This window comes from Falco biarmicus, chromosome 7 (assembly GCF_023638135.1).
Source record: "Falco biarmicus isolate bFalBia1 chromosome 7, bFalBia1.pri, whole genome shotgun sequence".
Lineage (NCBI taxonomy): Eukaryota > Metazoa > Chordata > Aves > Falconiformes > Falconidae > Falco > Falco biarmicus.
The window spans coordinates 38,311,277-38,338,587 of record NC_079294.1 but is presented as its reverse complement, the minus strand read 5'-3'; the positions used below and the strand labels follow the sequence as shown (position 1 = coordinate 38,338,587).

The 27,311-nt window shown below is 51.9% G+C and overlaps 2 protein-coding genes across 5 annotated transcripts in view; one reads left to right on the top strand and one right to left on the bottom strand.

Moving 5' to 3' along the window:
• Nucleotides 1-864: 864 nt before the first annotated feature.
• GPR137C (G protein-coupled receptor 137C) lies at nt 865-17,684 on the bottom strand. Of its 3 annotated transcripts, none has more exons than XM_056347112.1 (7): nt 17,238-17,681; nt 9,555-9,598; nt 8,573-8,801; nt 5,323-5,472; nt 4,644-4,766; nt 4,414-4,529; nt 865-3,557 (listed from the first exon to the last, which is right to left on the bottom strand). In XM_056347112.1, exons 1-7 carry the CDS (start codon nt 17,604-17,606, stop codon nt 3,539-3,541), a joined length of 1,050 nt encoding a protein of 349 aa, XP_056203087.1. In that variant the 5' UTR covers nt 17,607-17,681; the 3' UTR covers nt 865-3,538. The 3 variants fall into 3 exon arrangements, with proteins under 3 accessions (XP_056203087.1, XP_056203085.1, XP_056203086.1); XM_056347110.1 differs by having other exon boundaries at nt 865-3,676; nt 17,238-17,676; XM_056347111.1 differs by lacking the exon at nt 5,323-5,472 and having other exon boundaries at nt 865-3,676; nt 17,238-17,684.
• Nucleotides 17,685-18,170: 486 nt separating this feature from the next.
• TXNDC16 (thioredoxin domain containing 16) overlaps nt 18,171-27,311 on the top strand; it is a 41,866-nt gene continuing 32,725 nt past the window's right edge. The window contains exons 1-6 of one of the 2 annotated variants that reach the window (XM_056346677.1): nt 18,171-18,711; nt 21,506-21,551; nt 23,673-23,876; nt 24,821-24,903; nt 26,007-26,080; nt 26,918-26,992. In XM_056346677.1, coding sequence (XP_056202652.1) covers nt 18,649-18,711; nt 21,506-21,551; nt 23,673-23,876; nt 24,821-24,903; nt 26,007-26,080; nt 26,918-26,992 — 545 coding nt within the window. In that variant the 5' untranslated portion in view covers nt 18,171-18,648. The remainder of the gene's footprint in view (nt 18,712-21,505; nt 21,552-23,672; nt 23,877-24,820; nt 24,904-26,006; nt 26,081-26,917; nt 26,993-27,311) is intronic. The other variant, XM_056346678.1, reaches the window with a different exon arrangement.

Below are 27,311 nucleotides of genomic sequence, written 5' to 3'. Positions count from 1 at the left end.
GAGAGCTGCTGTGGCCGAGCCAAGGCCCCCCCCCGCCAGCTGCCCATCCTGCACAGCCAAGGGGCCGGAGCCCCCAGCCCTGCTGCCAGCTGGTCCCACCAGCCCCGATTACACCATCCACCTTTGCAAGAGGGGCAGAGGGCCGGCTCAGGCACAGTCAGTGCCACTGGAGGACAGGCACCCCCAGCAGCCACGCTGCTCTTCACCCCGAGCCCTCAAAAATGTGCTGTGGGGGCAGGTAGCAGCTGTGCAGGAAGGTGCAGTGTGCTCCAGCTAAGCCGCTGCAATTCGCGGTGAGCTCAAGGCCACAGAGATAAACCTGCGCAAGGAGATACGGGAAGCACAGAGTTACTGAGCTGGGGGTTCAGCTCCTCTGCGCCACAGAGGCGGCTGGAGGGGGCAGAGGCCCTGAAGCAGAGGCCATGGCTCCAGCACGCTGTACCTCATGAGCTGGAGACACAGGGAATATCATGTCCCTCCAGCCCTGAGAAACATCAAAGAACAAAGCGCACCACGAGGGCAGGGGGAAGAAAAGCTGCTCTGCCCACCCCAGAAAACCACTGCTGCAACGGGGAGCTGCAGGACCCCGTGCAAAGAAACCCTCCCCGTGCACTGCACCCAGCCAGCTTTAAGGCCAGCGGGACACACAGGCCGCTGCAGTCACGCCGGAGCAGAGCTGGCTGGCCAGCCCCGAGCTGTGCCAGCTGTGCCAGCTCAGCCCTCCAGCCCACCAAGAAGCAGCTTTACCATGTTGCTAGCCACACCTTGGCAGAGCCGGCCAGGGCCCCGCACGGGCCAGGGCTGCAGGACCAACATCTGGAGCTGGTGGGGCTGGGTCACATCGAGAGCAAAACACAGCCAGGCCTCTGGCAGCCTAGCACAGAAAGTAGGCTTTTTTTATTTATTTCAACATAGTAGTGCTTGGTTACAGTTTAGTGAAGAACAAATAGGTACATTCATTGGCCACAGCTTCCTGTCACAGCCAGCTGCTGCCTGACTGCAAAGCCAAAACACTGTTAAACCATACCAACAAAAAAAGTTTAATGAAAGGCAACTATGCATTAAAAAAGTCATTGTATTTCTCAGCTATAAATTACTTCAGTAAAACATGGGACCAGCCCCAGCAGGAGCAAGTCAGAGTTTTGAAATTAACGGCCATCCGTACAAATGAGTAAAACCAAAACACTTTGCCAGTCACTCACAAGTACATTAGCAACAAGACTCACTGCCCCGACCCCCGACCTGCCATCCTAATGCCAGGAAGATCGTATTATTGTTGTGTGCTTCAGTGCAATATGAACAATGAGCCTGTAGCCCTTTAATTCTTTATTTTAAAATTATTATTTTTTTTGCACTACACTCCTTCCCCTCCAAAGAAAAACTTAAAGTGCTCCTAGTGCTTTGGAATTTAAGCAAGAACAGGGGCCACTAGCATCACTTACTATCTTTGGTGACTTACAGCAGAAGAAAGAAGGGCAACACACTGAGTCCAGGTCCTCCCTTAGCTTTGCCGTAAGTCAAGCAGTGATTGAGATGGAGCAACCTGTTTCTGTGCCCCGGCCGAGGCGAGGAGACAGGCAGAGCAGCCAGGAGAGCCACGGCAGTGGGGGCAGGGCTCTGGTTCAAGTACTAGAGCAAGAGGGATGTGCTGAAAGTTGTCATCTCCAAGCCTTCTCCAAAAAGCAGCTGGGATTGCTCCTTTTTGGGGGCCAGCAAGAGTGAAGCAGGTTAGCAGGGAGGCCCACAAGCTGGCACAGACCACACAGAGGGACAGGGCATTCTCGGTGTGACAAGTGACATCTAGCTCAGTAAAAGTGAGGTGGGTGACAGGGTGAGCAGGCCATACTAGTGAGCACATGGCAAGTGAGGAAAGGCCGGGGCTGCCCCAGTGCTTGGGGGTTCTCTCACAGAGCTATGGGGGCTCCAGCACCAGAGCCAGCCCAGTGTCACATGGCTGGAGCCAGGCAGTGCCAGACCGCTCCACGCACAGGCAAGTCCTTCACGCCCACCGGGTCCTTCAGTGTCAGACCTGGCTTTGACCCGCAGGAGCAGCCCTGGGTGGGCTAAAAGCAGTTCCAGTTCAGGCTGTCATGATAGGGCAGAGCAGCTGCCCTCCCTGGGCCAGGGCCTCCATCCAAGGCCACATCCAAAGCTGCTTCACTCATCCCCACATCAAGCTCAGGGCAAGCCAGGAATAACACCAAGCCTCCACCTCCAGGAGCCCAGTGGAGCTACCAGCCAGGTCAAACATGGCTGTTTTGGTTAAAGAGACAGAAACCTCCTCCCAGACCAACCCAGCACACTCAAAATGCTGTGTACACTGCTAAGCCCTGCTGATGCAGCTTCTGTGGCAGTGGGAGGACTCCAGGCCCATGGTCCTGCTCCATGGCCAGGTCTCTACAGTGTCTGCCACCTCCTTCTGCAAGAGCAGGCCTTGCCTCCCCAAGCAGAGAGACAGCCCCTGCACCTCAGCAGTGACCCCACCGGTTCACATTCACTTGAAGTTAAAACCCTTGGTTATCTGCTAAATGCAATTTAATACTGCAGGGGAAAGGGGAGCCGGACTGCTCTTACCACCCCCCAGTTAAAGCAGCCCTGGTTCCACATGTGCTTTGGGCCACACACATTCCTGCATACACACTCTCCCTGGGCCAGCTCCAGCTCCAAGCTTTCCCTGAAGGCAGCAGCCCATGGAGCCTTGCCCACCACCCAACAGCAGCTACCATCCGAGCCAGCCCTCTTCCTTTGCCAGAAACTAGCAGGTTGGTTACAACATAGTTATCTCAACGCCGGTAGGAACACTGGGTCTCACCCTCATAGGCCTCTGCTCTAGGGTATGCTTCGAGCCAAGCTTTGAACCCACAGTCCTAGGTAGGACAGTTCAGCAACCAGGTGAAACGAGGGCCAGCAGTCAGGGCAAGACCACAGTCAGCCCAGAGGCATCAGCCCTGCCAGGTGTGAATATGGCACAGTATGCTTTAACATTCACCACAGGAGGCCCTGCCCGTAACACTCTGTTAAAAGAGCTTCACACTCCCAAGTGAGTCAGGATGCAGAGTACTTCACGGAACACGTCTTTGCAGGAAGATAGTGCCTCTCCCAGCTATGGATGTGCAATTAAAAAGAGTAACTAGAACAGTCTCAGACCAAGCACAGTCTGAGCAAGATTCGTTCCTTCCAAGTGTGCAGATAAAAGTGCAAATATGCATTTGATGTTTCTTTTCTAGTGAGGAAGCTCTGGTGCATTTAGCTGCCAACATCTTGAAGACCAGACCAAGAAAAAGCTTCCAGAGAGTTCCGCTTCACTTTGCTACATGGTACCTTAAAGTCACAGTTCTCTTGCTTACTGCCTGCAGCCATAGGCTCAGTCCCGCTTACAGCTGCAGCAGGTAGTGGAATGTTTGTGTCGATGAGTTAGATGCTTTGGGGAAGAATGAAAGAAAACCAGGTTACAATCCTATACATGAATGCCACTTCTGGGAAGAAAGGGACCTCGCAGCCTCTTCAGTTCTGTGGTGCAGGGTATGAGCTATGGTGATTATTCATCTCCGAGCCGCCTGCGGCAAAGAGCAAGGGGGCACTGTCTGTAGCTGTTCCGCTGAGGTGGGGACCCACCACGTAGCTGTCATTTCCAGCCAGGGACCCATAGCAGCCAGAGCACTGAGGGGTAGCCAAGCTGGGAGAAGAGACAGAAAAACCAGACGTGGACTCTTAGAGATGGATAATTTGGCTGCAGCTAGTCTCCACTGCTAGTAAAGACTTCTGCTGCCAGCACCGACAGGGTTATCCAAGCCTGCAGAAGCAGGCTATAACATGCAGGCACAGTATCTCCAAGGAACTTGGCTTCAACAAGACAGGTACAAGGAGAAAAGCACCAGGCCCTAAACACACTGGTCAAGAAGAGCCAGAAGCTCTGAATCCCTCACTACGCCCCCAAGCAGCGGGCAAAGGACAGGGCTGTCAGGCTTCCCCCCAGTTTTGCTGGGGATATTGGACCATTCTCCTGGACACCAGGAGCTTCCTGCAGACCACATCCTTCCCAGTGGAGAAACTCCTCTGGAGGCCACTTCAGAGCCCTCTGCCCCCACAGCTGAGGAGGGTTCCCAGCAAGATCAGCCCCCCTGGATGAGGCCTTCCCATCTGTAGCCACCATGTATTTTCTACCTGCGAGCACCCAGTGCGATATCCACCTCTCAGAGCTGGTCACTTCTGTCTAATAAAAATAGCTCCTTGTGAGCTGCAGGAGGGAACCAAAGCAAGCTCAGTCAGAAGGCTCCTTGCCCCACCCACCCTGCCCAAGCTGCCTCTTAACACTAAATTTTTCTCCTAGGAGCAGAAGCCAACAGCTCTGTTGCTTCTACTCAGGGCAACAGAATGGCAGCTGTGCTTTTACTTGTCCCGCAGGACACTTACCCTCCATCTCTGGCCCCAAGCCGTGACAAGTCATCATCGCTGTCATAGCGCCTCGGATTGTCAAAGAAGTAGGCTCTGGAGCTGTAACTGTGACTATTCACCATCCCCGCTGGAGTCTGTTAAAGAGAAAGGAGTTAGGCCAGAGGTGGGATATTTCTGACAACCTTTCTGAAGGCCTGCCCCCACACCCCAGGCATCTCCTCGAGCTACAGCAGCTTGCTCAGGCTTACCAAGTTCTGACTCAGTCTCTGAGCCCGGAAGAACAGCACCACAAAAGTTGTTGGCACCAGCTCCCAGAGGAAGAGGACCACTCCGAACACCACATACTCTTCACTGCTCACTTCCACATGCACCTGCAGACAGAAGTTAGAAGTCTCTGTATAAACCTAGCCATCAGCAGAGCCACACAGCTCCCAAAGCTGGACACACAACACAGCTTAGAACCAGGAATGCAGAGAAACCCTTACAATTGCAGGAATCCCCAAACCAGAATGGTGACCGTCACCTGACTGCTGCTACTGGTTTTAGTGAGCTCAGTGTGCTACCAGGGTACTCTTAGCTCCCTCCCCACACCAATGACTCCCTTGCATGCAGCCACGCCTGATTAAGCATTGCTTTTCTGCTCTAGTTGACATGTTCCTCCTCTTCCCCAAAAGAAGAGTTGGCAGGCTAGAACTGAAGAGCACAACAGGGAATCCCTCCTGGAGAAGCAGCCAGATAAAAGATCAAGGTTTGCTGTGGTGGAGAGTGCAAGCAGGGCTTCTGAAGGCAGAAAGCCAGCTCATCTGGGGATTCAGCTGAAGAGACGCCCCCATGTAGCAACCTTTTCACCTACGCACACCCTCACGGGAAGGTAGAGTAACTGCCGTTCACTTCACTAGCTCTGGATTGGGGGTCCCAGACACTCACCTTGTCTGAAAGGTTGTCCCAGCCATAGTTAAAAGGACCAGGAACATTGTCTGGAGATATGGCCACAGCTACCAGGTTATAGCAAGCCCTTGAGGAATACAGAAGAGCAACTACAGATCCCACAAGAATAGCCTGGCAGACAGATGTTCCCTACAACAGGAAGAAAAAAACCACCCAGTTTTAATACAGACCTTCCAACAGAGCTGCAATTCCACACACACCACCACCAACACCACCCTCTCCTTAAACACATGAGAAGCTATGCAGGCAAGAATGACCTAGAACATTTGTATGTTGCTGCTAAAATATTCAGAGCTGGTTAAGAGCTTTCTTGTGTGATGAGTTCATTGCAGTAGCAGAGCTACACAGCCAGTGTCACCTGGGAGCAAGCAAAGCTTGAGGCACAGGAAAATTATCCTCAGAATCTTATCAGTCAGCTTCAAAATGATGGTCCAGAGAGATGCCATCCCCCCCACTGCCATACCGTGGTACTCTCCAGGAGAGCAGCCAAAAACCATTAAGAGAATCAACTTTCTGCTTTACACCCTGATCAGACTCCAGAGCAGGAGCATCCACCCAGCTTGCTCACCCCGCAGCAGTTCAGCGCCCCTGACACCAAACACATTTGTCTAGGCAATAAACTCAAATATTTGGAGTGGGGAACTGTGAGAACAGGCAGAAAGACCCAGGACCTGAACCCCAGCACTGCTGTGGGACAAGCCAGGCTTTGCTTACAGAGCAGTGTGCTGAAGGGTGGCTAGATATTGCGGGATCTCCAACTCCTGCTAGCTGTCCTGTGCTGGTGAGGAGCTTCCTCCACTATTGTTTCAGATGCAGTGCTGTCAGAGGTACATGAGGTACCTGAAGGTCATGGTACCTACCTTTCCTGGACAGCTAGTCATGGGAGAGGAAGCCACTTGAAGATCTGCAAGCATCTCCCCTTCTTTGCTAAATATACCCGTGAAGCCTTTTAATAGCTGCTGGGAGCCACCAAGTCAGTGAGCAGGCAGACAAACACATCTCAGCAGCTGACTTGCCTTTGTGTTTAAGCAGATAGTCTACTCACTCATTGGCCTGCTCCCCATCCAAGCTAGGGGCATGCTAGCTCTGCTTTCCTAGCTTTAGAGCACTTGCTCAAGAGAGTATCTTTGAAGAGTAATCATGAAAGTGCTGCTAACAGACAAGTCCCCGTGACACCACTGGAGCACAGGAACACAGCCTGTTCTAGCACAGTTAGCTGAGCCCTTGGTGTCCAGTCCAGCAGAGCAGGAGGTAGTGAAACAAACCTCCAGCTAACAAGGACCACAGTACAGGATCTGGCTGCAGTCCAACAGCACAGCCTCCTCAAGTATCAGATGGCTCAAAGCCTTCCTACCTTCAGGAGTGGAGGCAGCTGCCTCACTGGGCCCCTCCAGCCTTGCTGTATTGCTTTGAGTCAGCAGGTTCACAGCTGGAGCTCAGGAGGCAGGACAACCTTTTCAGGTATTTGTGTAACACTTCTGTTCATCCCCCATCCTATTCTTGCAGCTCCTCCACAACAAAGTCAGGGAATGCCTCCAAGGTAGGGAAGGGAGACAGCATTTGAATGCAAGAGACATTTACCAGACAGCCAGGCTGAGTATTCAACCTGAGATTGGACTTCTCTACGGCATTTCTGCAAGAACAGGGCCCCACAGGCAGCCTCAGGCATGTAAGTAGAGGAAGTTACTGCATTCATAAACTACTGCTGGGTGAACTTGGTAAGTTAATTAGTGTCCAGAGCCAGTCAGAGCTGGATACCTGGCCCATGCAAGAGGGATGCGAGCAGGTTCTCAGCTTAGTCATGGCTCCTCTGTATCATTTCAGATCACCTGGCTGCAATCAGCAGCCTCTGTGGAGAGCAGTCACCAGAGCCAGCTGGATGTCAGTCCTAGCCACCCAAGGCCCACACATCCTGGATTCTGGGCAACCACCACCACTCTCTGCTGCTTAAGAAGCCCAGACTTCTACAGACAGCCTCAGCTTGAACTTGACAGCAGAGGCCACCCTCACATCTTGCTTCCCTAGGAGAAGGGGCAATGGACTGCAGCCACTTTGAGTGGTCATGCAGATGGCCTGCTAAGCAGCAAGGAGATGCCTCCAGCCAATGCAAGGCAGCTGCCTGGATCCAGAGTATCTCTGTAGCAGTGTCTGCTGCAAGGCAGCTTGTTACCCTCTTCATCCTCATCCTGAGGGGGGATGGAGCCATCTAACCACCTCCAGAAGCTCTATGCTGTGGGCAGCCTCCCAGCTGAGCCACATACAGTAGTGCTTCGAGCTTATGTAGATTCACCTGAGGGCACATTGGAAACAGGGTCTCTGCAGGAGGCCAGAGCCCCACCTTCTGACACTGGAGAGTCACAGCATACAGGGTGAGGGGCTGTACTGCAAAGTACTAGAGCCAGGCAGCTGGCTTCCCTGAGCCTGACTATGCTCAGGTGTGCAAGTTTTTCCTACGGACATTTCCAGGCTCATCAAAAGACTACTGCCTGCCCTTCTCAAGAGGCCAGGTCCCCCTGGAATCACTACCCTTGACAGGAGTGATATGGCTTTCCAGAGGAAGGGGTGGCAGCTCAGGGGCACTCTTAATGCCAGCCTACTGCCACACCAAGATGAGACTGGTGGTATCTTGTCTAGTTTCCTACCTGCTTAAGAAGAGTATGTTCAGACCCTCCCCTTTCCTTCTGCCTTGGGGCAGGACCTACAGCAATTTCTCCTCCCCTTTTAAGATGCTCACCTCATCCAGGACAGGCAAGCACTGCCTCTGGCTCAAGGAGGCAGGCAACTAAAGCTGGACTGCTGGGAGGGATGCCCTTTGCAGAGAGCTGTTCTGCATCTGCCAGAGATATGACAGAGACTTAACTGTCCTTAGTGACAATATACTGCAGAAACTGCATCTGCTATTCTTAGAAAGCCCTCTCTTCCAGTCAAACCCTAAATTATACTTCTAAACCTGAAAAGCGTAAGCAGGTCATGAGTCTCCTATCGTGCCAGCAAAGCTGCAGACAACATATTCCCCTAAAACATCCAGGGCACTTCATTCCTACAGCAAAAACATTCACTTTCTGGAGGGAAGAGTCCAAGAGCTGCCACCTCCATGCTGGAAGTAGTGTTGGAGCAAGAGTAGCTCAGGTGCCACCAGGCCAGCATTGCTCTGACTAAGCACGCATAAATCCAGTTGAGAATCCAGCCGACTACTGCAGTTCCAGTGTAGTTTGAGGTATTTACCTACCTTGGACTCGAGGTAGACATTTGCTGAAGACATCTTTCCTAGTTTGCACATGCAGCAAGCCAGCGAGATGGCACAGAGGATGAAGAGGCTGTCATTGACTAGGGCACGGGCAAGGACTGTCCACCTCAGCTGGTTCTCTGGGACCTCACCGTGGATTAACATTGCACAAGTTAAGTTCACAACTAAGAAGAGAAGGCTGGTAAAGATGGAGCCCAGATACAACAGGACCCTGAAGAAATAGTGAGGGAAAAAAAAATACAAGTGGAGTTAAAAATTAGACAGTTCTGGGCTCATTCTGCACCACCCTCTTGCCTCATCAGACAAGAGAGCCTCCTAACATGCCCAGTGCTCTGCTTGCTATGAAGATCAGACATTCCAGCAAGTTTCAGCAGTTGTATTGACAGCCCAAATCCACAGAGTATTCGTCTGAGCTGCTCTCATAATGCATAAGCAGTGTAAGTAGTCATGAGTTACAAGACTCATCTTCTGACAGTCAGGTTCTTATCTTGCAGATTTTAAGTGTTGCTCTAGCTCTGCATTAACTTCAGTCAATAAGCTATGAGTCATCACAGCCACTGCAACTTCTTTATTGAAAGCCACTGGAGCTCACATTTTCCATTGTGGGTTTCCCTAGAAATGGCCAAGAAGTGCCTGGGCTGCACTAACAGTGGTCTCGCCTATCGCTCAAGCCTTATCCTGCAGATCTTTTTTAGCTCAGAATGACCTTGAGAACTCATCTAGTTTGCTAGCAGCACTGGTATTGGGATGCTAACAACATGGATGGAAGCATGCAGTATATGCTTTTAGCTTCCTTGGTACCCTTGAAGCTCCCAGTCCTGCTCCAAGGCACAACACTGATTCTTGTCAGAGTATAAAATTAGCCCTGTTGAGCCTTTGGGGTCTGAAGCTCCCGTTCCTAGCACTGGAGCATGAGTTTACCTTAAGCCAGCTTTGAAGGTAATGTTAGAAAAGTACCACTTACTTGTACTTGTTGAATTCAGCTGCACATTTCACTTTGAATATGACCTGGGGAAAGATTTGCACAGCATTACTTAACATGACCTATAGCTCTCCTTTAAACTTAACAACACTGGAGCCATCATCCAGCTGGACATCTTGAAGGACTCCAAATTACCTATCAACACCAAGCCTTGCACTGGACCCACTTGCAAGAAAGAGTACCAGTCTTTCTTGCAAAAGCCAAAAGCAAATGTAGGTGTCCAACAGGCATAAATGTGTTTAACACCCCATATGTGGCAAGGGCTTTAACACCACACCTAAGGACTCTGAGAAGATCAGGAAGTTTAGCACTCAGTTGCTAAGGTCATTCAAAAATACATCTACTTTCCCCAGTGTTCTCTGCTGCATATTTTAGGACCTCAATCATCCTTGATTCCCACGTTAGAGAAGGCTGCCTCAGCAAGACAAATAGCTGATCTAAAATAGCCTTCTGGTATTGGATGATGGACCTGCAGGCTATAACAAGCATTTGGAGCTCACAGCTCCTCCACCTTTGAGATGTTTGTAGGCCAAATACACCTGAAATGTAACCCTGAGATGGTAGGAAGTCCTCCAGAGGTGGAAGGCCCAGCCTACCAAGTTGCATGGCACACTTGTCAGACACGTGTATTAAATAACAGTTATTTGCAGACTGTTTCACTCTTCAAAGCGACACATGCTGTGTCCAGGAGTGGATCTGGGTTCTGCAAATCTCCTCACTACACAAGGAGTTAGGAGACTCAAGATGAAAGCTGCACAGGAGAGACCAGTGCTTCAAAGCAAAGGCTTACAAGCCATTCCTCAGACTGCAGGGGACTGAACCCATTTGGGTTGGGAAGGCTGGAGGAGAACCATCAGCTCATACTCAGGCAGCCCTGCAGCCCTACAGCACTCTTCCCAAGCGCCAGACACCCTTCTATACCCCTTTGGGCTGCAGACTGGCTCCTGCTGAAGCATGCAGGGGCAGGACTTCTTGCCTAAGGAAGTACGGACAGTTTAGAGAGGTGCAGAGACACTCCCAAGTCACAGATGTGACCACAGCAGTCCCACTGCAAAGGGATAGGTAACCAGTGCTCACATATTGTCAGGACAAGCAGCATGCTGACAGAGCTACATGGAGCTTGTTTGTCACATACTGATTTAGCACAGCTATGGCAGGAACTGGTTTTTGTCCTGTGAAAAATGCAGATCCTGGTACAGACTCCACCAGGAAGAGTCCCAGAGCTGAGGTCACATTCAGTCTCAGCCAAAGCTCATTAGAGACTCTGAAGAAACTTGGAAGAAGCAGAGAGCCATCTAGCCAGATCCAGCAACCATGTACTTGTGGTCAGCACAAGACCACTATGGGATCACTGCACAGGTGCAGAGGTTTAGTTTCACTGCTTCTGCAGGGAGTCCTTCCTGTCAGCATCCAGACTCTGGCTGCAGTGAAGGATCAGTCATCTCTTACAAGGCACTCTTAGTCAGCTTTTTTTTTCCCCCCCCGATGGGATTTCTTGGCTCCTGCCTTCCAGTCAGCACCGAGGCAGAAATGGCACTCTGAAGCTTCAAAAATAAGGCTCCTGCCAACAGGATTTCCAGGGACATTTCAGGATTTGAGGGTTGTCTGATCCATTGTAGTAATGTCAAGCATTTGAAACCCCCCCTACAGGGCATGGGACAGCTTCAGCAACCCTGATACGAGAGCCAGATTCACTGTCTGGCTCCTCTTCCCCAGTCTGAGGGAGGATGAACTTGAGTTCACTTGAGAAGCACTTAATGGGGAACAAGACACAGTACTTCAGCAGAGGGAGGTATCCAGCCCCCATGGCTGAGGGGCACAGTAGTACATGCAGTCTCTGAAACCCTCTACCCTGTTGTCTTGGCCTACACCAGCCCAGGGAAGTACAGAAGTGTGGCATAACACACTGAGCCCCAAAGCTCATCTGAGTTACAGGAAACCTGGGCCTCAGAAGGACCACGTGGTGGCTTCAAAACAGAAAAATCCCCAAATCCTCCTCTGTCCTTCGCTTGCCTGTAGGTTACATTCAAGCCCTTTGGCAGTGTCAAAACAGACATCAAGGATGTCAGGCTGGGAAACCTCTTTGTTCAGCACCCATTTGCACAGCATGGAAATTCATTTAAGGTATTTGTACATCTGCTCTGTCTCCCAGAAGAGTCATTTGTAACCACAGCCTCTGAGTAGTGGTGCAGACAGAGTCCCTGGCTTGTATCTCAGCTGCTCACCCTGGCTGAGAACAGCCCTTTGGCTAAGCAGGGGAACGCCACTGGCCAACAGAAAGATGCTGGCTTCTGCAGTAGCCCCGTGCAAGATAGTCCACCAAGACCCTCCTCTACAAACCTGAGGATTAAGGCACACAAAGCTGTCTCAGGGTTAAGAGCACAATAGCAACCTGAGACTTGCACTTGGACTGCTGCCATGAAAAGCAGAAGGGGACCAGGTCCCAGCCTTATACTCCTATTAGCCCCCAGATACTTAGTCCTATAACTTCAGGAAGGGAGCAGGCACCACTCTTTACAGTGGGTTTCATTATTAAGACATGACAACTCATCTGAAGCTTGTTTTTAATTCATAGTGCTGGGTCAGTAGGTGACATCAGCAGTGTTCACACTGCATCTTTGGGTTCTTGCCCTCAAGATAATCTTGCTAGCCTTTCAGCACTGGACTAGCTCTGCTGCTTTCCAAGCCCAAGGACAGCTTATGTAGAGGGTTCTGCTGTGAAGAAATCAGTGCAGAGCGCTCCGGAGTAACCCTATTCTTCATAAAAACAGGCAACACCGACCCATGCCCTCAGACAAGTGCGTTATGCCAAGTTGCTAGTGGCAACCCTTGCAAGATGAACAGTTCCTTCAGTTCCTAGCTGAGATCAGCCCCAGAAGCCACGCAGTTGCCTGCTGAAAATAGGGAACAGAGGTCCCTGCTAGCCCAGCCTCAGCAGGGCTGAGAAACTTACTCTTAAGCAAGCCTTTTTAAGTTAGGCAATACTCTGTTGTCTTTATGGAGCCACAAATCCTTTGAGCATTTTACATCAGCCAGAGACATGGAAAGAAGGCAAGTGAGAAGAGCTACAGACCTCAAAGTCCCTTGTGATGCTGGAGGCTTTCGGTTTTTTTATGAAGAGTTGCTGTATTTCACAGAAGTGCATACCTTGCTCACATCACTGAACCCAGAAAGTGAACTTGCTAAGAGTATGTTCTCAGAGCATTGTTTAGGGAACACAGTCATCCTTAGAAGGTGTATTGGAGATGTCACAGCTCCTAAGAGAAGTGACAGACACCATATCCCACAGACAGCTCTAAGGACCACTTTCGGTACCTGTACAAACCAAGATCTCAACCCCAACACTGAGCCTCAGATAGCATTTCAGCTTGGTTTTGTTACAACCATTCATAATTGATCTGAAAGATCCAGGAGAGCCAGAAGCTTGTCATCGTTTGATGGAGTCAAAGTCTCTTTTGCTCCTAAAGAAATCATGTGATTGGGCTCTCCAGATACAAGATATAACCATGTCCTGCCTTGACATGAACACAGACCTCAGTTGCAAGAGTTGCATCCACCAACAGATTCCTTCTCTCACCACAGAGATTCAGCAGCAAGCACTAGAGCACAGCACAGACTATTTTGGGACTATGCCCCATAACAAGTGTTCAAGCCCCCACTTGTCCCTCAAACAGTTGGGACTATCCGTGAGGATCTCTCACCATTCCTACTAATACTGGGATCATCCTATGCCATCAAGAACACAGGGTACAACTTGCTTGGACCCTGATTTCCTAGAATAACTGGTTGCTGGCATAGCCACCTGTTCATTCAGGAACAGTGGAGCCCATGGGAATCATCAGCTATGGGATGGAGCAGTTTTGAGCTTAAGTGACCCCTTACCAGTCCCTGAGGCAGAGGGCACATGCTAGGTGTCTGCCAGACAACGAGAATGGAAGGGTGCAAGAATGATTGAGGCTTTTCCAGTTTTCCATCTGAAAAGGCAGGAAGATACAGGACAACAAGGACAAATGGCTCCCAGGCTGGATGCTCTTCCCATGCATGTCTGCTTCAGTGCAATTAGAGCAGCAAGGGATGAAAGAGGTTGATGTCATCACAGATGGAGCACTTAAAGAAACCCAGACAGGTTAAGGGTTATGGCCACACCAGTCTGGCAGAGCCTGATCACTCTAGCAGAAGACCTTACTCACTGTTGCACATTGCTGCTGACTCCCAAGTGAGACAACGATGCCAAGTGCTCAAGAAGGTCTTTGAAAGGGTCAAGATGGAGGTTGGGTTGTTGTGGCTACATTTCTATGTACTGGGCTCCTGACAATGACCTGGGGGAAAGCAGGAATTAGCACAGACTCTTGGGAAAGGTAGAATTACTCAAGCAGATGTCTAGCTGGCAGCAGAGGAGCTATTCCAAAAGCAAGGCAGAGAAGGACCCTGGGTTGGTTATCAGAGCCACTGTTCTGCCAGTTTGAGGCAAGACTGGGAACGAATCCGAGGAATCCAGACCTGATATACTGCAAACTCTGGATTTCCTGGAAAGGAACTAATTCTGTTACAAGCTGAAGCAGAAAGGAAGAGATCTTCCCAAGCAGAACCCATTACACTTTTTGATGTTCCAGGTGGAAATAAGGCAGTGACAAAAAGAAACTGTTTCCACCAAGTAAGTGTTCTGGAAGTGTTCAAAGCTGCATCCAATTGCTGGCCTTGAGCAATCTGGTCTAGTGGAAAGTGTCCCTCCCGTAGCAGGGGGTTGGAACTAGATGATCTTTAAGGTCCCTTTTGACCCAAACCATTCAGTGAATCTATGAAATAAGTTTTTTGTCAGGTCTCCACATCCTCTCAGGAGCTACGAGGGGACAGGAAGAAGATAGCCTCTCCCCACAGAAAGGTGGAAACACCAGGTAGTTTCACAAGTTTGAATTTCCCAGCCTGGAGTGCAAAATAATGCTAGCTCTTCATGGGTATTTATTGTTCCCTGGAGCTTTTCCCCCACCCAGCACCATTTCACCCTCAGCTTGTACATAGCCTGAGGAGCTCTGTAAATCAAGCAAGATTAGCTCAAATAACATAGCACAGGCCACACTTTCTTTCTCTGCTTAGACAGATGCCATTTCTCCAGTATCTCCACAAAGGAGGCACTGTATACAAAAACAATTACCCAGGCCTTCAGCACAGAAACAGCCTATGCTTTTATCTGAGGACATCTAAGACCAGGACACCACCCCCAGCATAGCAGAAGCCCAATGCCCTTCTACAGGTTGCTACCAGCTGTCCTTTAAGAACTAGGAAGGGATGGGCCCTCCACAGCAGGTTCTGCTTGAAGTCACACTAGTAAATGTACCAGTCATCTCCAGATCTTGAGCCACTTCAGGTAAACTGCTGTGGTTCTACCACAGCTTCTCTCCTTCCTCCAGATAGGGACAATTCTTGTTTAATTACTCCCTAAGCCCCCTTAAACACAACTGCTCCTGTGCCTTAAGGCAAGGACCAAACACAACCAAGCCAGGCACATCTCAAGTTAACTACCAGTACACAGCACCCTCCCACCTAGAGAAGGATGGGCTAGTTTTATCAGCCTGTAGCCCAAGCAGAGACAGCCAAGTATCACTGCTCAGCATCATTTCTTTTGTTAAAATGGAAGCCAGAAAAGCACCAAAGACTTTCAGTCCATCTAGCTGCACTCTTTCTCCAAACCTCTGGAGCTGCAAGCTTCACTACGTACCACCACTGTGAGATCACCCACAAATACCATGAAGCGCTGGACACCCATTCTGCTTGCGACAGCCAAGCATCAGACCCTCTTTGTAGCAAGCATGCATACCCATTTTCTTAAGTCATTTTATCCTTCCCTACTCTAGATTCTGAGCTCTTATTTCCTCAGACAGGATTCCCCTTGCCTCTGGGTCTTCAAGGAGAAAGAAACAGGGTATATTCCACCAGAGTCCACTCAAAAACAGATGACTAGGGATGAAGGGAAGCCCGAGAACCTATTTGAATTTATCTTGCCCTTCTTTAAAGATGCCTTTTAACGAGCCCACAGAGGCAAATCTGCTGTCATTCAAGTCCAGTGACTTAGAGGAAAGCAGAAATCCAGCCACTTTGTGGTACCAGAACATAGGATCCCTTCCTCAGCTTGCCTTTCACAGGACACACAAACACCTATTGGTTGGAGCATTTGGTAGGTCAGGCTCCCTTTAACAGACAAGATGGATTATGCACACTATGCACCATTTGTTATTTTGCTGCCACTCGATCAGCAGCATATCTAACACTGATGGCTTTTGCAACAGGCAGTTTACCTTAGCTTCCAGGTGTTTATTTCAGGGCTGGGGGGGGAACAGAACACAGGTAGGGGGGGGGGAAGAACCAAAAGAGCTGAACAACCTAATTGCTCCAAGTCTCACGTTATCATGTGAATGTTGATGTCCTCGGGAAAATGAAATCATAACTCCCATCGGTGACACATCGGAGCGATTTCGCTGTGTGTTAGCGATTCCTTTGTGAGGCTGGCGAACAGCTGAGAGCTGCAAAGAATCTGAACAACAACAAAGCTGGAAGGAAAGTACTGCCTATTTATGAAACAAGTCACCAAACTGGAAGGCAGGCAAGCAAAGGGCTGCTCACGAGAAACTGGAGCAGAAACAAAATATTCAGAGGAAGAAGGGGAGGGGAGAGACAAGGCTTTAAAAGATAAAGACAAGTGAAAGGACTAGAGAGAGGGGGATTAAAAAAACACCACAAAACAAGTGATGGGAAGCCCAGAAAAGAAGGAATACAGCTCAGCAACAATAACAAGCAGCCCTGCACTGTCCCAGTCCCGATCTTTGTGCTAGGAAGGGGCCCACCTCTCCAGCCCCAGGCTGTTGTCTGGGGGAGGCAGAGGGATCTCAGGGTTTTTGTCTGACAACAAGCTGCAGAACAACAAGCCCAGTTCACAGCGGAGCAGAGAGATGGAGAGAAGGAGGGAGCGCAGCAACAATAGCAGAAGAGGCTCTAGCTGGTGACGTAATGGTTGGCATCACTCCAGGCCAGAGCAGCCCCTGCTGCTGCCACTTTCTGGTCCCCTTTAGAGACGGGGAATCAATTTAAAAAAGATGCAAAACAGTCCCCCAGGAGAGCCCCACGGCGCTGCAACCCCTCTTGCAAAGAGGAAAGCCCCACCCGGGAGCAGGGCACATCTCTGCACCCCCCCCAACCCCAGATTCAGGGCATGTGCCCCCCTTCCCCCCCCCCCGGCACCCCCGTACCACCCCGCGGGGTCTGCATTCCGGGCGCACCCCTGCACTCCGCCAGCCCGGCACTAGGATCCAGGGCACACTTTTTGCTCACACAACCCCCTCCATCCCACCCCACCCCCAAGCCTAGATTCAGGGCATTAATCTACGTGCCTTCGCCCCCCCACCCCCCCAGCCTGGATTCAGGGCACAACCTTGTACCTCCCCAACCTGCCCCAGAGCCTACACTGAGGGCACCCCTCTTCGCACCCTCTCCCACCGAGCCTGGTCAGGGCACACATACACCCCCCCCCATCCCACCCCAAAGCCTTGGCTCCAGGGCACACCTCTGTGCACCTCCAAGTTTGGGGAGGGCGGCTGAAAAGGAAGATTTAGCCCCGGCGTCCTGCAGGGTGAGGGCTTGGAGCGTCCCTGCCCCCCAAAGGAAAAAACTTACCTCAGCGAAATAGAGGTTGAGGAGGCAGAGGCTGGAGAAGAGCAGGCAGCCGGGCAGGCAGTAGAGCAGCCAGTGGGCGAAGGGCTGCTGGAGGCGAAGGGCCTGCAGGGAGTTCTGCAGGTAGAAGGAGAAGAGGGTGGTCCTGAGGGCTGCCCAGAGCAGGCAGAGGAAGAGGCAGAGCGTGTGGTAGCTCAGCCGCCGCTCCCGGTAGTAGAGGAGCAGCCAGAGCTGCAGGTAGGCGAAGAGGAACAGGGCGGCGTAAAGCGCCGTGTGGAGCACGGTCAGCCCCAGCTCCACCGCGTAGGGCACGGCGGCCCCCTCCGCCAGGGCCGCCCCCTCAGCGAGGGCCGCCGCCGCCGTAGCGCTCATGGGGCAGCGGGAGGCAACGGCCCGCCAACGGTCGCCGCGCGCGCCCGCCCCGCCCCTCCCCTCAGCCCCGGCTGGACACCCCCATGCAACAAAGGGGAGCCCCCCGCCTCTCGCGCTCCCTCGCGCGCGCCCGCCCTCCTGGCTGCGCCGCCCGCCCGCCCGCCGCCAAACAACTCTCTGCCGAGGACAATCAGCTGAGCCCGATTATTTGAGGCGCTCGCTCCTGACAGCGCGCTCTCCCCATTGGCTCCCCGCCGGCCCGCCCCCACCGCGCCCATCCGACGCGCCGAGTGGTCGCCGCTGCCTGTCACTCACGGCCGCCCCCGCCGTTCGCTTCTTGCTTCTTGGGTTGCCGCCGCCGCCCGCCTCCTCCCTCTCCCGCACCGCCTACCTGGAGCGGCGGGAGGAGGCCACGCCCCTCGCGGAGCTGGCCCCGCCCCTCGCGTCCTCCCCCCGGGGGCGGGGTCTCGGCCGGCCGTGGCGGGGCGCGGCGGGGCGCGGCGGGGCCCGGCGGCTGCGGGGAACCACAAAAGGGGGAGTGTGTGTGTGGGGGGAGCAGCTCTGGGGGTCTCCGTTACTGCGAGCAGGGGGTCCCCGCCTTGGGGGGTCGGCGCTAGCAGCACCCTGCTCCGGGGCCGGGCAGGGGCCTCCGGGAGGAAACAGGCAGCGTTCCTAGAGGGGTTCCTGGAGCTGGTTGCGGGGGGCACCGGCGCACCCCCGACAGGCTGCGGGGAGGTGCGGGGGAGGTCCCACGGTGGTGGGTGCAGGTTGGGTCTCTGCTGGTGTGGGGATGTCCCAAATGTAGCTGAAAGACCGCCTGTTCCGTACGAGCAGCCGCACCTATGGCGGTGGGGAATGCTCAGAGGCCACAGCAGCCAGGGAAACCTTCAGAGACCCCCCAGTACTGAGAGCCCAGCTCAGGTCTCAGCGATCCCGCCGCTGGGGGGGCACAGACCCAGCAGCTTCGTTTTGGGCATCCCACATTCTCCAGCTGTGCAGCCAGGCCGGGGCTGCTGGGGCCAAGGGGAGACCTGGATGCAGGATGCTCTCCCAGCAGCTGCGGCGGTGGGATGAGGACTTCAGCCCGAATGCTCGGGACACCCAGGTAGGTGACATCCCTACTTGGAGGGAGCTCAGCCATGTTGTCCCTCCAGTGCCAGCTCTTTCCCAGCACCTTAGTCCCCAAGGCCAGACTAAGTGGGTGCAGCAGCTGTCTGTGGGTGCCGGGGCATCGGAGCACTCCTCTCGCTGCGTGGGCAGAGGGAAAGGCTGTGGCATGTCCCTGCCGCAGCCTCGGCCAGCAAGCGAGGCCCAGCGGGGCTACTGGGTGCTGGGAAATGGGACCTGGGATCGAAAATGAAAGTGAAACTCTCTGGACAGGGCAGCGGTGGCAGCATCGCTGCAAAAAAAAAAAAATCATCGAGGCAAAGCATGCCAGGCAACAGGCTGGGATGCACTTTGATGTCCCACCTCTGCTGCTGACCCTTGAGAAGGGTCCCTGCACTGCCAGGTGCCCCTCACCGCAGCTGTCCCTGCGGGCCCCCTCCTGCCCTGCCTGCTGGCCCCTATCTTGCATTTGCACGGACAATCGGGCATGTCTGGTGCAAGGGGTCAGAGGCCGGGGAGCGGCAATGACGTGGGAGAAAAGCTCCGTTATCATCCGACGCAGTGTGCCAGATGTGCCTCCGGTCTCACGAGCTGCCCCAGCATGGATTTACGCCGCAGGCTGGTTATGCAGCAATCTGCACCATCCTTACAACGCTGCTGGTCGAAAAGCGCGTCTGCCTCTGCACACAAAAGGCCGAGCAGCTTGCTGGCTCAAAACGGTGCTTGTGGATAACTGCGAGATAAAGAAACACCTCTGAGGTGACGGCGCTGTTTTCTGGCTGGAAACCAGCAGTGCATGGGGGCTACTGTGGGTCCTGGCATCACAGCCTGGCTGGGAGGCTTGAGGGGGCATCCAGCACGGGTGGAAACACCTCCCCATAGCTGTAGGGTCACGGTCATGGCAGCGGCAGCGCAGGATGGGGGGGCACAGCTGTAGGGGCCCCGCAGTTGCAGGTGGCAACTCCTGCCTCCTCCACAGGCTGCTGGGGAGAAGGGGGTGGGTGGGAAAAGCCAGCAGGTATTTCAATGCCATGATTGCAAGCCCATCCTGAAGCAGCTGGAGAACGCTCTCAGTGCTGTTCCAGCTCCAGATGCTGGGGAGCTGCAGCTTTTTGACCTTATTGAAGTCAGCTGGGTCAAAGAAGTTACCTTTGGAAAATTTGAAGGGAGCTGGGTTGAGCTCTGTTCCAGCAAAACTGGGTAGTGATAATTAGCCTGACTTACCTGCTGATTAGGAAAAGGCTGGTGATGGCTGCTTTTTCAAAGATGAAAAATGTGCAAAATAATGCAATATCTGATAAGGAAGTAAGGTTATTTCCAGGCAGCTGTAGGATTCCATAAAACTAACGCATAACCTCACCCAGAAAAAAAAAAGCATAAGCAATATTTCAACAGTTGTCAGCAGTACGTGTCAGCAATCATCAGGCGTGTGATGTGGGGCACTGTATTCTCCTAGTGAAATAAAATCCTGCAGGACAAACCTCATCCCCCACCCCCAGGCAGTGAAGTGGCCGCAGGGTGACAGTTTCCCATAGTGGGTTGCCACCGGAGGGTCACCGTCATCCAGATAAGCTTCAGTGGGATCCCAAGGATGCTTTCTTTAGCCCTGAAGGGCCAATTTATCATCTTTTCAGGAGAAAAGAAATTTGCAAACTATACAGCTGTTGGGACAGCTTCCATCTCCAGCCAAGCTGGCTGCAAGCTGGATGTGTTTGGGAAGGGCTCGCTGGTCGGGCAGTGATGTGCAGCAGATCCGCAGAGCAGCAGGCTGGAACAGAGAGCTTTTCAGGGAGTTTTTCTGGACCCCTTTAAGGAAACCTGCGTGCATGGTCCAAAGAGCAAGAAGAGCCATCAGCGTTACACTCGTCTTTGCGTTTTTCAGCTGCAGCGGCAGGAGGTGTATTTGTGCTGGGACATCCAGCCATGCCAGGGAGAGTGCTTCAGCGTTGTTTAGCCTGCTGTAGCTAAGGGGTTGAGTCAGCCCCACGTGGATTTGGGGTCTGTCTTGTGCCAGCAAATTTGGGAGGGCAGCACACTGGTTGACTGCTGCCAGAAGGGCAGGAAAGGCAGGCAAGCAGGCTGCCAAAGCATTGTGCCAGCTGGGAGAGGGGTGAAGGTCCTGCTGCAACAAAAGTCTTGATCTGCATTGATCATGACAGGAGAGGCTGAAGTGACTGCATTTAGGAGCATTCTCAGTGCTCCTGGTTTCAGAGCATCTACCTAGGGCGTTACAACCTGCCAACTGAGGGCTCTGCGGGCTGGAAGATTACTGATAGACTGAAATAAAACAAGGGGGAAGCAGCAGTGTAACATATTTGGACCAGACATAAAGTGTAGGGGTTTTGTAAGAAGGTGATTGATCACCGGGAGGAAAATATTCTGCTGAGGGATGGGGGAGATTTTACATCACTGGCATTTAAGTCCGGGTTGGTGGTGTTTCTCCTGAGTTCGGGGAGGCCCATAGGTGACGGAGATGGTACCTGGCTGTCTGTGCAGTCCACGATTCCAGTAGGACAGTGGTTCTTCCTCATCTTGTGAGTCATAAAAACCACCCCCCATCACCCCTTGTTGAATGAAATGTGCTGCAGCTTCCTCAGTAATAAATATTGGCAGCCGGGGGCTCTGTGGGGCAAGGTGTCAGGGAAAGCAGCTGGGATCCCGGCAGTGTGGCAGGGCTCCCAGCCCGTGGTTGCTGCTGCAGGACTTCCAAGCAAAACTGATGTGGCACAAGCAATTTATACCAACACAAGCATTTGTGCTGGGTGTCTCAGGTGTATTTGGTTTCATTTTAGTTCATCTACAGTAGCCTTAACCACTTTGCCTGGCTCTGGCTTGGAGGTATGACACTGAAGACATCAATCGGGCCTTTCTACCACCTATGCTGTGCTCAGCTGCCCTGTGGTCCATGGGCTTGAGGGTTTCCCAGCAGTGACAGAGCTGGCTCACACATCCCTGGTATTTTCACACATCTCTGGTAATCCCACATGTGGCTGCGGTACCGGGTTCTGGCTGTTTCCAGCCCTATGGCGTTAATTTTCTGTTGATGGAAAAGAGATGACTGAGGAAACGGGCTAAAAGCTGAATACTCAGGTGTGGACTGGTGGAGCACAGAGGGAAGCTGCTGGGCAGGACTGAGTAGGTGAGGATGTGGGTAGGGAAGGGAGGAACACGCTTTTTTGTGTGAAAAAAAGCATGGGGAGGAGCAAGGTCGAGGGTGGTGGGACAGAGTGAGGGGTCGCAGTGAGGCAGGCAGGGCTGATTTTGGGGGAGCTGCAAGGAGAAGAGCAGCAGTCACAGAGGGATGTGGAGAGGGCAGAAGGTGGATGCTAGAAAGGCTACGAGAGCCAGAGGAGACATGAAGCTGGGTAGAGGCTGGAGTTGTGTGTTAAGCTGCTGGCACCCTCCTCCAGGTATAATTCCATGAAGTCTTGGAACTCCGTGGAGTCATTGGAGGCTGCTCCTCTTTCCTCCTTGACAGTAAACTCTCCCATTTGACCTGGGCTGGTTCCCACATGCCAGGATTTATTTTTCCATCTCGCCGTAGCCAAGTTTGTCATTTAATAAACATCCCCCTGCCCTCATCCCCCTCCCCTCTGTAAATCAGAGGAACAGATGGGAGGGCAAAGGACCAGAAATGCCTGGCACTTCCCAAAGCTGGAAAGAACTGAAGACTTTGAGATGAAAAGAAAAAAAATTTCATGCCTTTCTCAGCTTTGTCTTTGTTCCTTTGTGCCATTCAGGCCTGATCTGCACACCCCACCTGCATGCGAGGGAGCCTGTGAAGGCTGAGCATCCCTGGCTGTCACTGACTGGGAGCAAGGCAGGGGGACTTTGCTTGGTTTTGAGCCTTTGAATTTGGGTTCCTTGCAGAGCAGCAGCAGTAAGCTGACAGCATCTGACAGGGTGTTGGAGGGAATGACAGTCAGTGGACACAGGGGTGTTTGTTAGTGGAAACAGCTGCAGCTCGTGATGCAAAGCAAACAGCTTCTGCATGGCTTCAGTTCCAGCTCTGTCTCTCTGTTGGCCAGGGACCAGCCGTGCTGCAGCACGCGCAGCAGCAGGGAGCGATGCCTGAAGAGCAGGCTGCAAAGGAACCTGGTATTACACAAAGGAATAAAGTGGGAAGAAGGTGTTTTCTCATCCTGAGCCCCTTAATCTGAGCAAGAAGAATTAAACAGCCGTGGCAGGGCAGCCACTTGCATGCTTGGTCTTTGCTCCATTCTCTGAAGCCTTTCACAAATTTCCTTGGCTCCACTCCTAACCAGCTCCATGTGGAGACCCGGCACGGAAGGGAGTAGCTCAGGGGTTTTGCTCCCCTGCCACTGATATCAGAATAATGTGAGGCTGGACAGAGCCAAGAGTGACAAACCCGAGGAGCCTGTGCAAACCCCTCTCCCATTTGGTGGAGGTGAAACCTTGAACGGTGGTGAGATGGGGCAGGCACTAGGGGAGGGCTCTTGAACCTGCCCACATCATCTGGCATGGTCTGAAGTGAGCAATATGGCCCGTCCCTTTGTGAACACCCCTGTCAGTGGCACATGTAATGCTAGTGGCATCCTCAGAGCTTTTTAAAAAGAATTGAGGCATCTTAGGTGGTTGGAGTTTGTTCTTGTATAATACTGTCGCAGAATTCTGCCTGTACACGTAATTTCTGTTTGAGTCTTAAAAAAAAAAAAAAAAAAAAAGGAAGAAAACCAGCCCTAAACTGAAAGCACCGAGGGTCTGTGCAGTTGCACATGCTGCTCAGAGGAAAGAGAATGGCCTTTGCTGTCACCTTTGCAGTTGTCTGAATCATCTGCTGTTCTAGCAACTAATTTGTGATGTCCTTAAGATGTTTGTGTCACATCTGGAAATTACAGTCATGCTGTGCCTGCCCAAACAGACAGACACTCTTATATATGTTTGTGTGTATATATATATACACAATATTTATTTTTTTTTTTTTTACTTTTTTCCCAGCTGTGACTCTCCCGTGCCTGTATCTGATAACAGCCATGTCAGCTCAGAAGGACAGATGGGTGTCTTCCTTCTCTTTCCTGCTCTTCTGCGTTTTCTCTGTCCCAAGGTGGGGAAGTGCAAGGCTGCTGCAGGAGCTGAGCCCCCAGCGGTATTTCAGCAGCTTGCAAGCCGGCAGAGCATCCCTGGCTTATTTCAGCCATAATGGTGTGTATTTAACAGTATGGATTTACATCAGCCTGGGTTTTCAGCAAAGGCTTGGTGAGGGTGTGTGTGAGAGTGGGACAATGAAGAGACAATTCTCGAGACTTTTACACCCAGAGTTATTTTGAAGAGCTGGTTGAGCTCAGCTGGCAAATCTGTGTTTACACAGTTCCAAGTGCTCCTCACAGGCAGAGATGTCTTGGGGTGGGATCTTTCCTGGCTGTGTCCCCAGGGACGCTCCTTCAAATCTCTTTGATAATTTTCTGGATTATTTTCTGGAGGTACCGTGGAAGAGAAACCCAGCATCCTAAGGACTTGGCCAGTCAAAGGGGCTGGGTTTCTCTGCCATGGTACCTCCCAGGGAAAGGGGGATCCCTTGCATGCAGGGGAACTAAGGGCTGTCAAGAATTAGAAGATCCTTGGCCTTGCCCTTCTTGTTCTGCTCCTTCGTGACCCCCAGGTGTGGTTTCCCAGAGACACCAGTGTGGGCTGAGGTACCAGCACAGCTCCCATGTCAGCGCTGAGGAGCTGGGTGTGTTAGAAAGGAAGGAGGGGAGTCTGAGGCCATTCATGTTGTTGCCTGTAATTAGTTTTGTTTCGGTAAGTACCTTACTCTGAGTAACAGCAAGACCATATCACATCAAGCACTGTCTCAGTGCGCAGCAGGAGGATGCTCTTGACTTCTGAGGACTTGTAGCCCAGCACAGCAGCACTTGTTTGACAAAACCTATCCCAGTCCCTCTGCCCCCCTCAGCCACATCCCTGCAGGCACCTCCACCAGCAGCGTGCCACAGCTCCATTTGCCCTGCTCAGACGTCCCAGGGTTGTTTTCCTGGAGACCTTAATGTGCTGTTAGAGTGCCAGAGCACGGTGCTTGCCCTGAAGGTCCTCCCATCTGCCTCATCTGTAAAGGGAAGGGATGAAAACCAGGGGTTTTTGTGTTTCAGTTTCTCCTGGTGCCCAGCCCTTCTTGGAGCAGATTGAGAACGCAGCCGAGGCCCTCCAGGACTATGGCATTTCGGTGGTGAAGGTAAATGGGGACAAGGAGTGGGACAGGCTGTTTCTGCAGATTATTTCTGCAGGGCTTCCTGCAGGGTGGGCAGAACCACCCTGGGGACTGACCCCAGAAGAAAGCAGATGTTGGCAGGCCAGGGCACACAGTTTTATCCCTTGCCCTGGCCTTACATCTGCTGCTTGGGTGTTGCATCACACCTTCAGCCTGTGGGATGTGGGCAGGTTCCTGTGTCCCAGAGAGGCTCGATGTTGTGCCTGTGGCTCCAAACACCATGAAGCGGAGCACTGGCAGTGCTGTGGCTCAGACAGGGGCAGCCCTGAGCTGCCCCCAGCCTCCAGTTCAGTCTCAGTAGATGAACCTGTGTGCTTTGTTGGGCGTTCGTGGGTTTAGGGGGCACTGAGTGACTCACATATTTCCCACTGTTTGGTCTTCTTCATGGGCAACGCCACGTGCCTGGCTTAGCTGGCTGATCTAATCTGGCCTCCCAGCAGCTGCATGGGGGCGTGGAGTTGCCTGCTCACTGCTGGGTACCCACAGGCATGGCACAAGGAAGAGTACGGTCCCAGTGTGCTGCACAGGAGGGCATCAGCCCGCTCATCTCACCTGGGTGGGACCTGCCCAGCTCCCTCTGTAGCTCCCTCCTGCCAGCTCAAACTGCCGGGAATGATGGATGGGGAGAGTTCACTTTGTTTCAATTCAGTGCAATAAGTATTTCTTATAAAGGAGTTTTTAGCTGCAACTTCATGCAGGTTGAGGTGAGGGAACTACAAATTCAGTGTAATTAGATTATAGAAAGTGCTTATATGTTTGTGTGTATGTCTTAAATTTCCTCCAGAGACAGGCTAAATTTAATAAGCAAACAGTGATCTGTCACTTTGAATATGCTGGGCAGATCATAAGATCTCTTGATCCCATTAGACCCAAATCAAGGCAGGCTGAGCTGGAGAACTGAAGTACAAGCTCCAAACCCCATCTCTGGACCCTATTTTCTTGTATTTTCTCTCCCAGCAGGTCTGCAAAGGCTGTATTTAGACTCTTGAATGGAAGAAAACCGTAGTGCTGTATGTTTGTAGTTATTTGTGGAGCTGAGTGTCTAATTACATGCTTTCAATGTCTAGGTTCATTGTCCCAAAGAAGATGTCTCAAGATATTGTGGAAAGGAAAATACACTAAGGAAAGCCTACCTGTTCAGGTGAGGAGCGCTTTCTGGGCACCATGATGCCACCCAGCCACAACTGTCATTGCTTGCCAGTGCAGATGTTTGAAGGCAGTGCTGTCAGTGATCAGAGAAGTCTGTGGAGGAAGAGAGGAGCCATGAGGACAGCAGTGACATACAGACTTTAGTGAAAACTACCCCTGAAAGGTCCAACACAGGCAAAATAGATGCTTTGTCCTCAGTGTCAAACCTCCCGTCCTGCCCCACGCTCCTTTGAGCAGCAGAGGGTTGTGCTGCTACGTGAAACCACGAGAGAAATCCTCCATCAGTGTTCTTCTGTCCTTGTGGCCTCCTACCCCAGGTCCTCCAGAGTTATGCTCAGATCACTAGGTTTTGGGTCTAGCCCTAGAAAGAAGTTTTCTTTGCATTTGTTCTTCTTGTGGGTGTGGTTAGCTCATCTGCCCTGGATGTGAAGGTTGAGCTCTTGGTCTCTCCATGGGTTGTCATCTGGAAGCTTCTCCATGAATTGGCTCAGTTCTCATTGACTGTTGTACAGGACCCACAGAAATATTTCCTCAGGTGTGAGAATCTACAGGGTGATGCTTAGTGTGTAGAGAGCTTCTGTCAGCCTGTGCTAGGCTTCTTACCAGCATCAGAAGCTGAGTGAAACAGTAGTGGCGGAGGTGGCTTCACTAAAACGGTGTTGCTGGGACACCTCGTTCTAGGAGATCCCCAAATTCAATTCTAACATTTTCTTGCCAGCCATACCTGCCAGCAGATGTCTGGAAGTATTCAGCAGAGTAAAAATTAAATGAGTACGTGTAGCTAATCTTTCATAGTTTCTTTGGTGATACTCTTTCCTTCCCTCCCTAGAGGTAATATGCTGATCCGAGAGTTCCCCACCGATGCCTTGTTTGACGTGAACTCCATTGTTGCTAACGTTTTGTTGTAAGTACAGACCAGATGCATCTCGGTGAAATCCTTTAATTTCCATTTGCAATTGTTGATATAAAATTTTGCATAAATACAACCCCCACATATTCTGGAGGCTGCTCTCAGCCAAGCAGAAGGCTGCTTCTCTCTTTGGGATGGTTTAACCCTGTTAAATCTATGCCCTTGAGATAACTCACCAGCACACATCTGGGCAGCTGTATTTGGCTGTGAATCTTCAATCTGCCAGCAAGAAACTGGAATTTGACCTTGCTTTTCCCATCACGGTTATGTAGCTGCAAATTTGCTCTTAAAACAGTTGCTGATGCATTTTTTT

Coding starts and splice junctions, on each gene's coding strand:
- GPR137C (XM_056347110.1), bottom strand. CDS start 17,606: ATGAGCGCTACGGCGGCGGCGGCCCTCGCTGAGGGGGCGGCCCTGGCG. Junction 9,599..17,237: donor TCAACCTCTATTTCGCTGAG/GTAAGTTTTTTC, acceptor ATCTTTCCCCAG/GTCATATTCAAAGTGAAATG. Junction 5,473..8,572: donor ATGTCTACCTCGAGTCCAAG/GTAGGTAAATAC, acceptor TTCCTGTTGTAG/GGAACATCTGTCTGCCAGGC.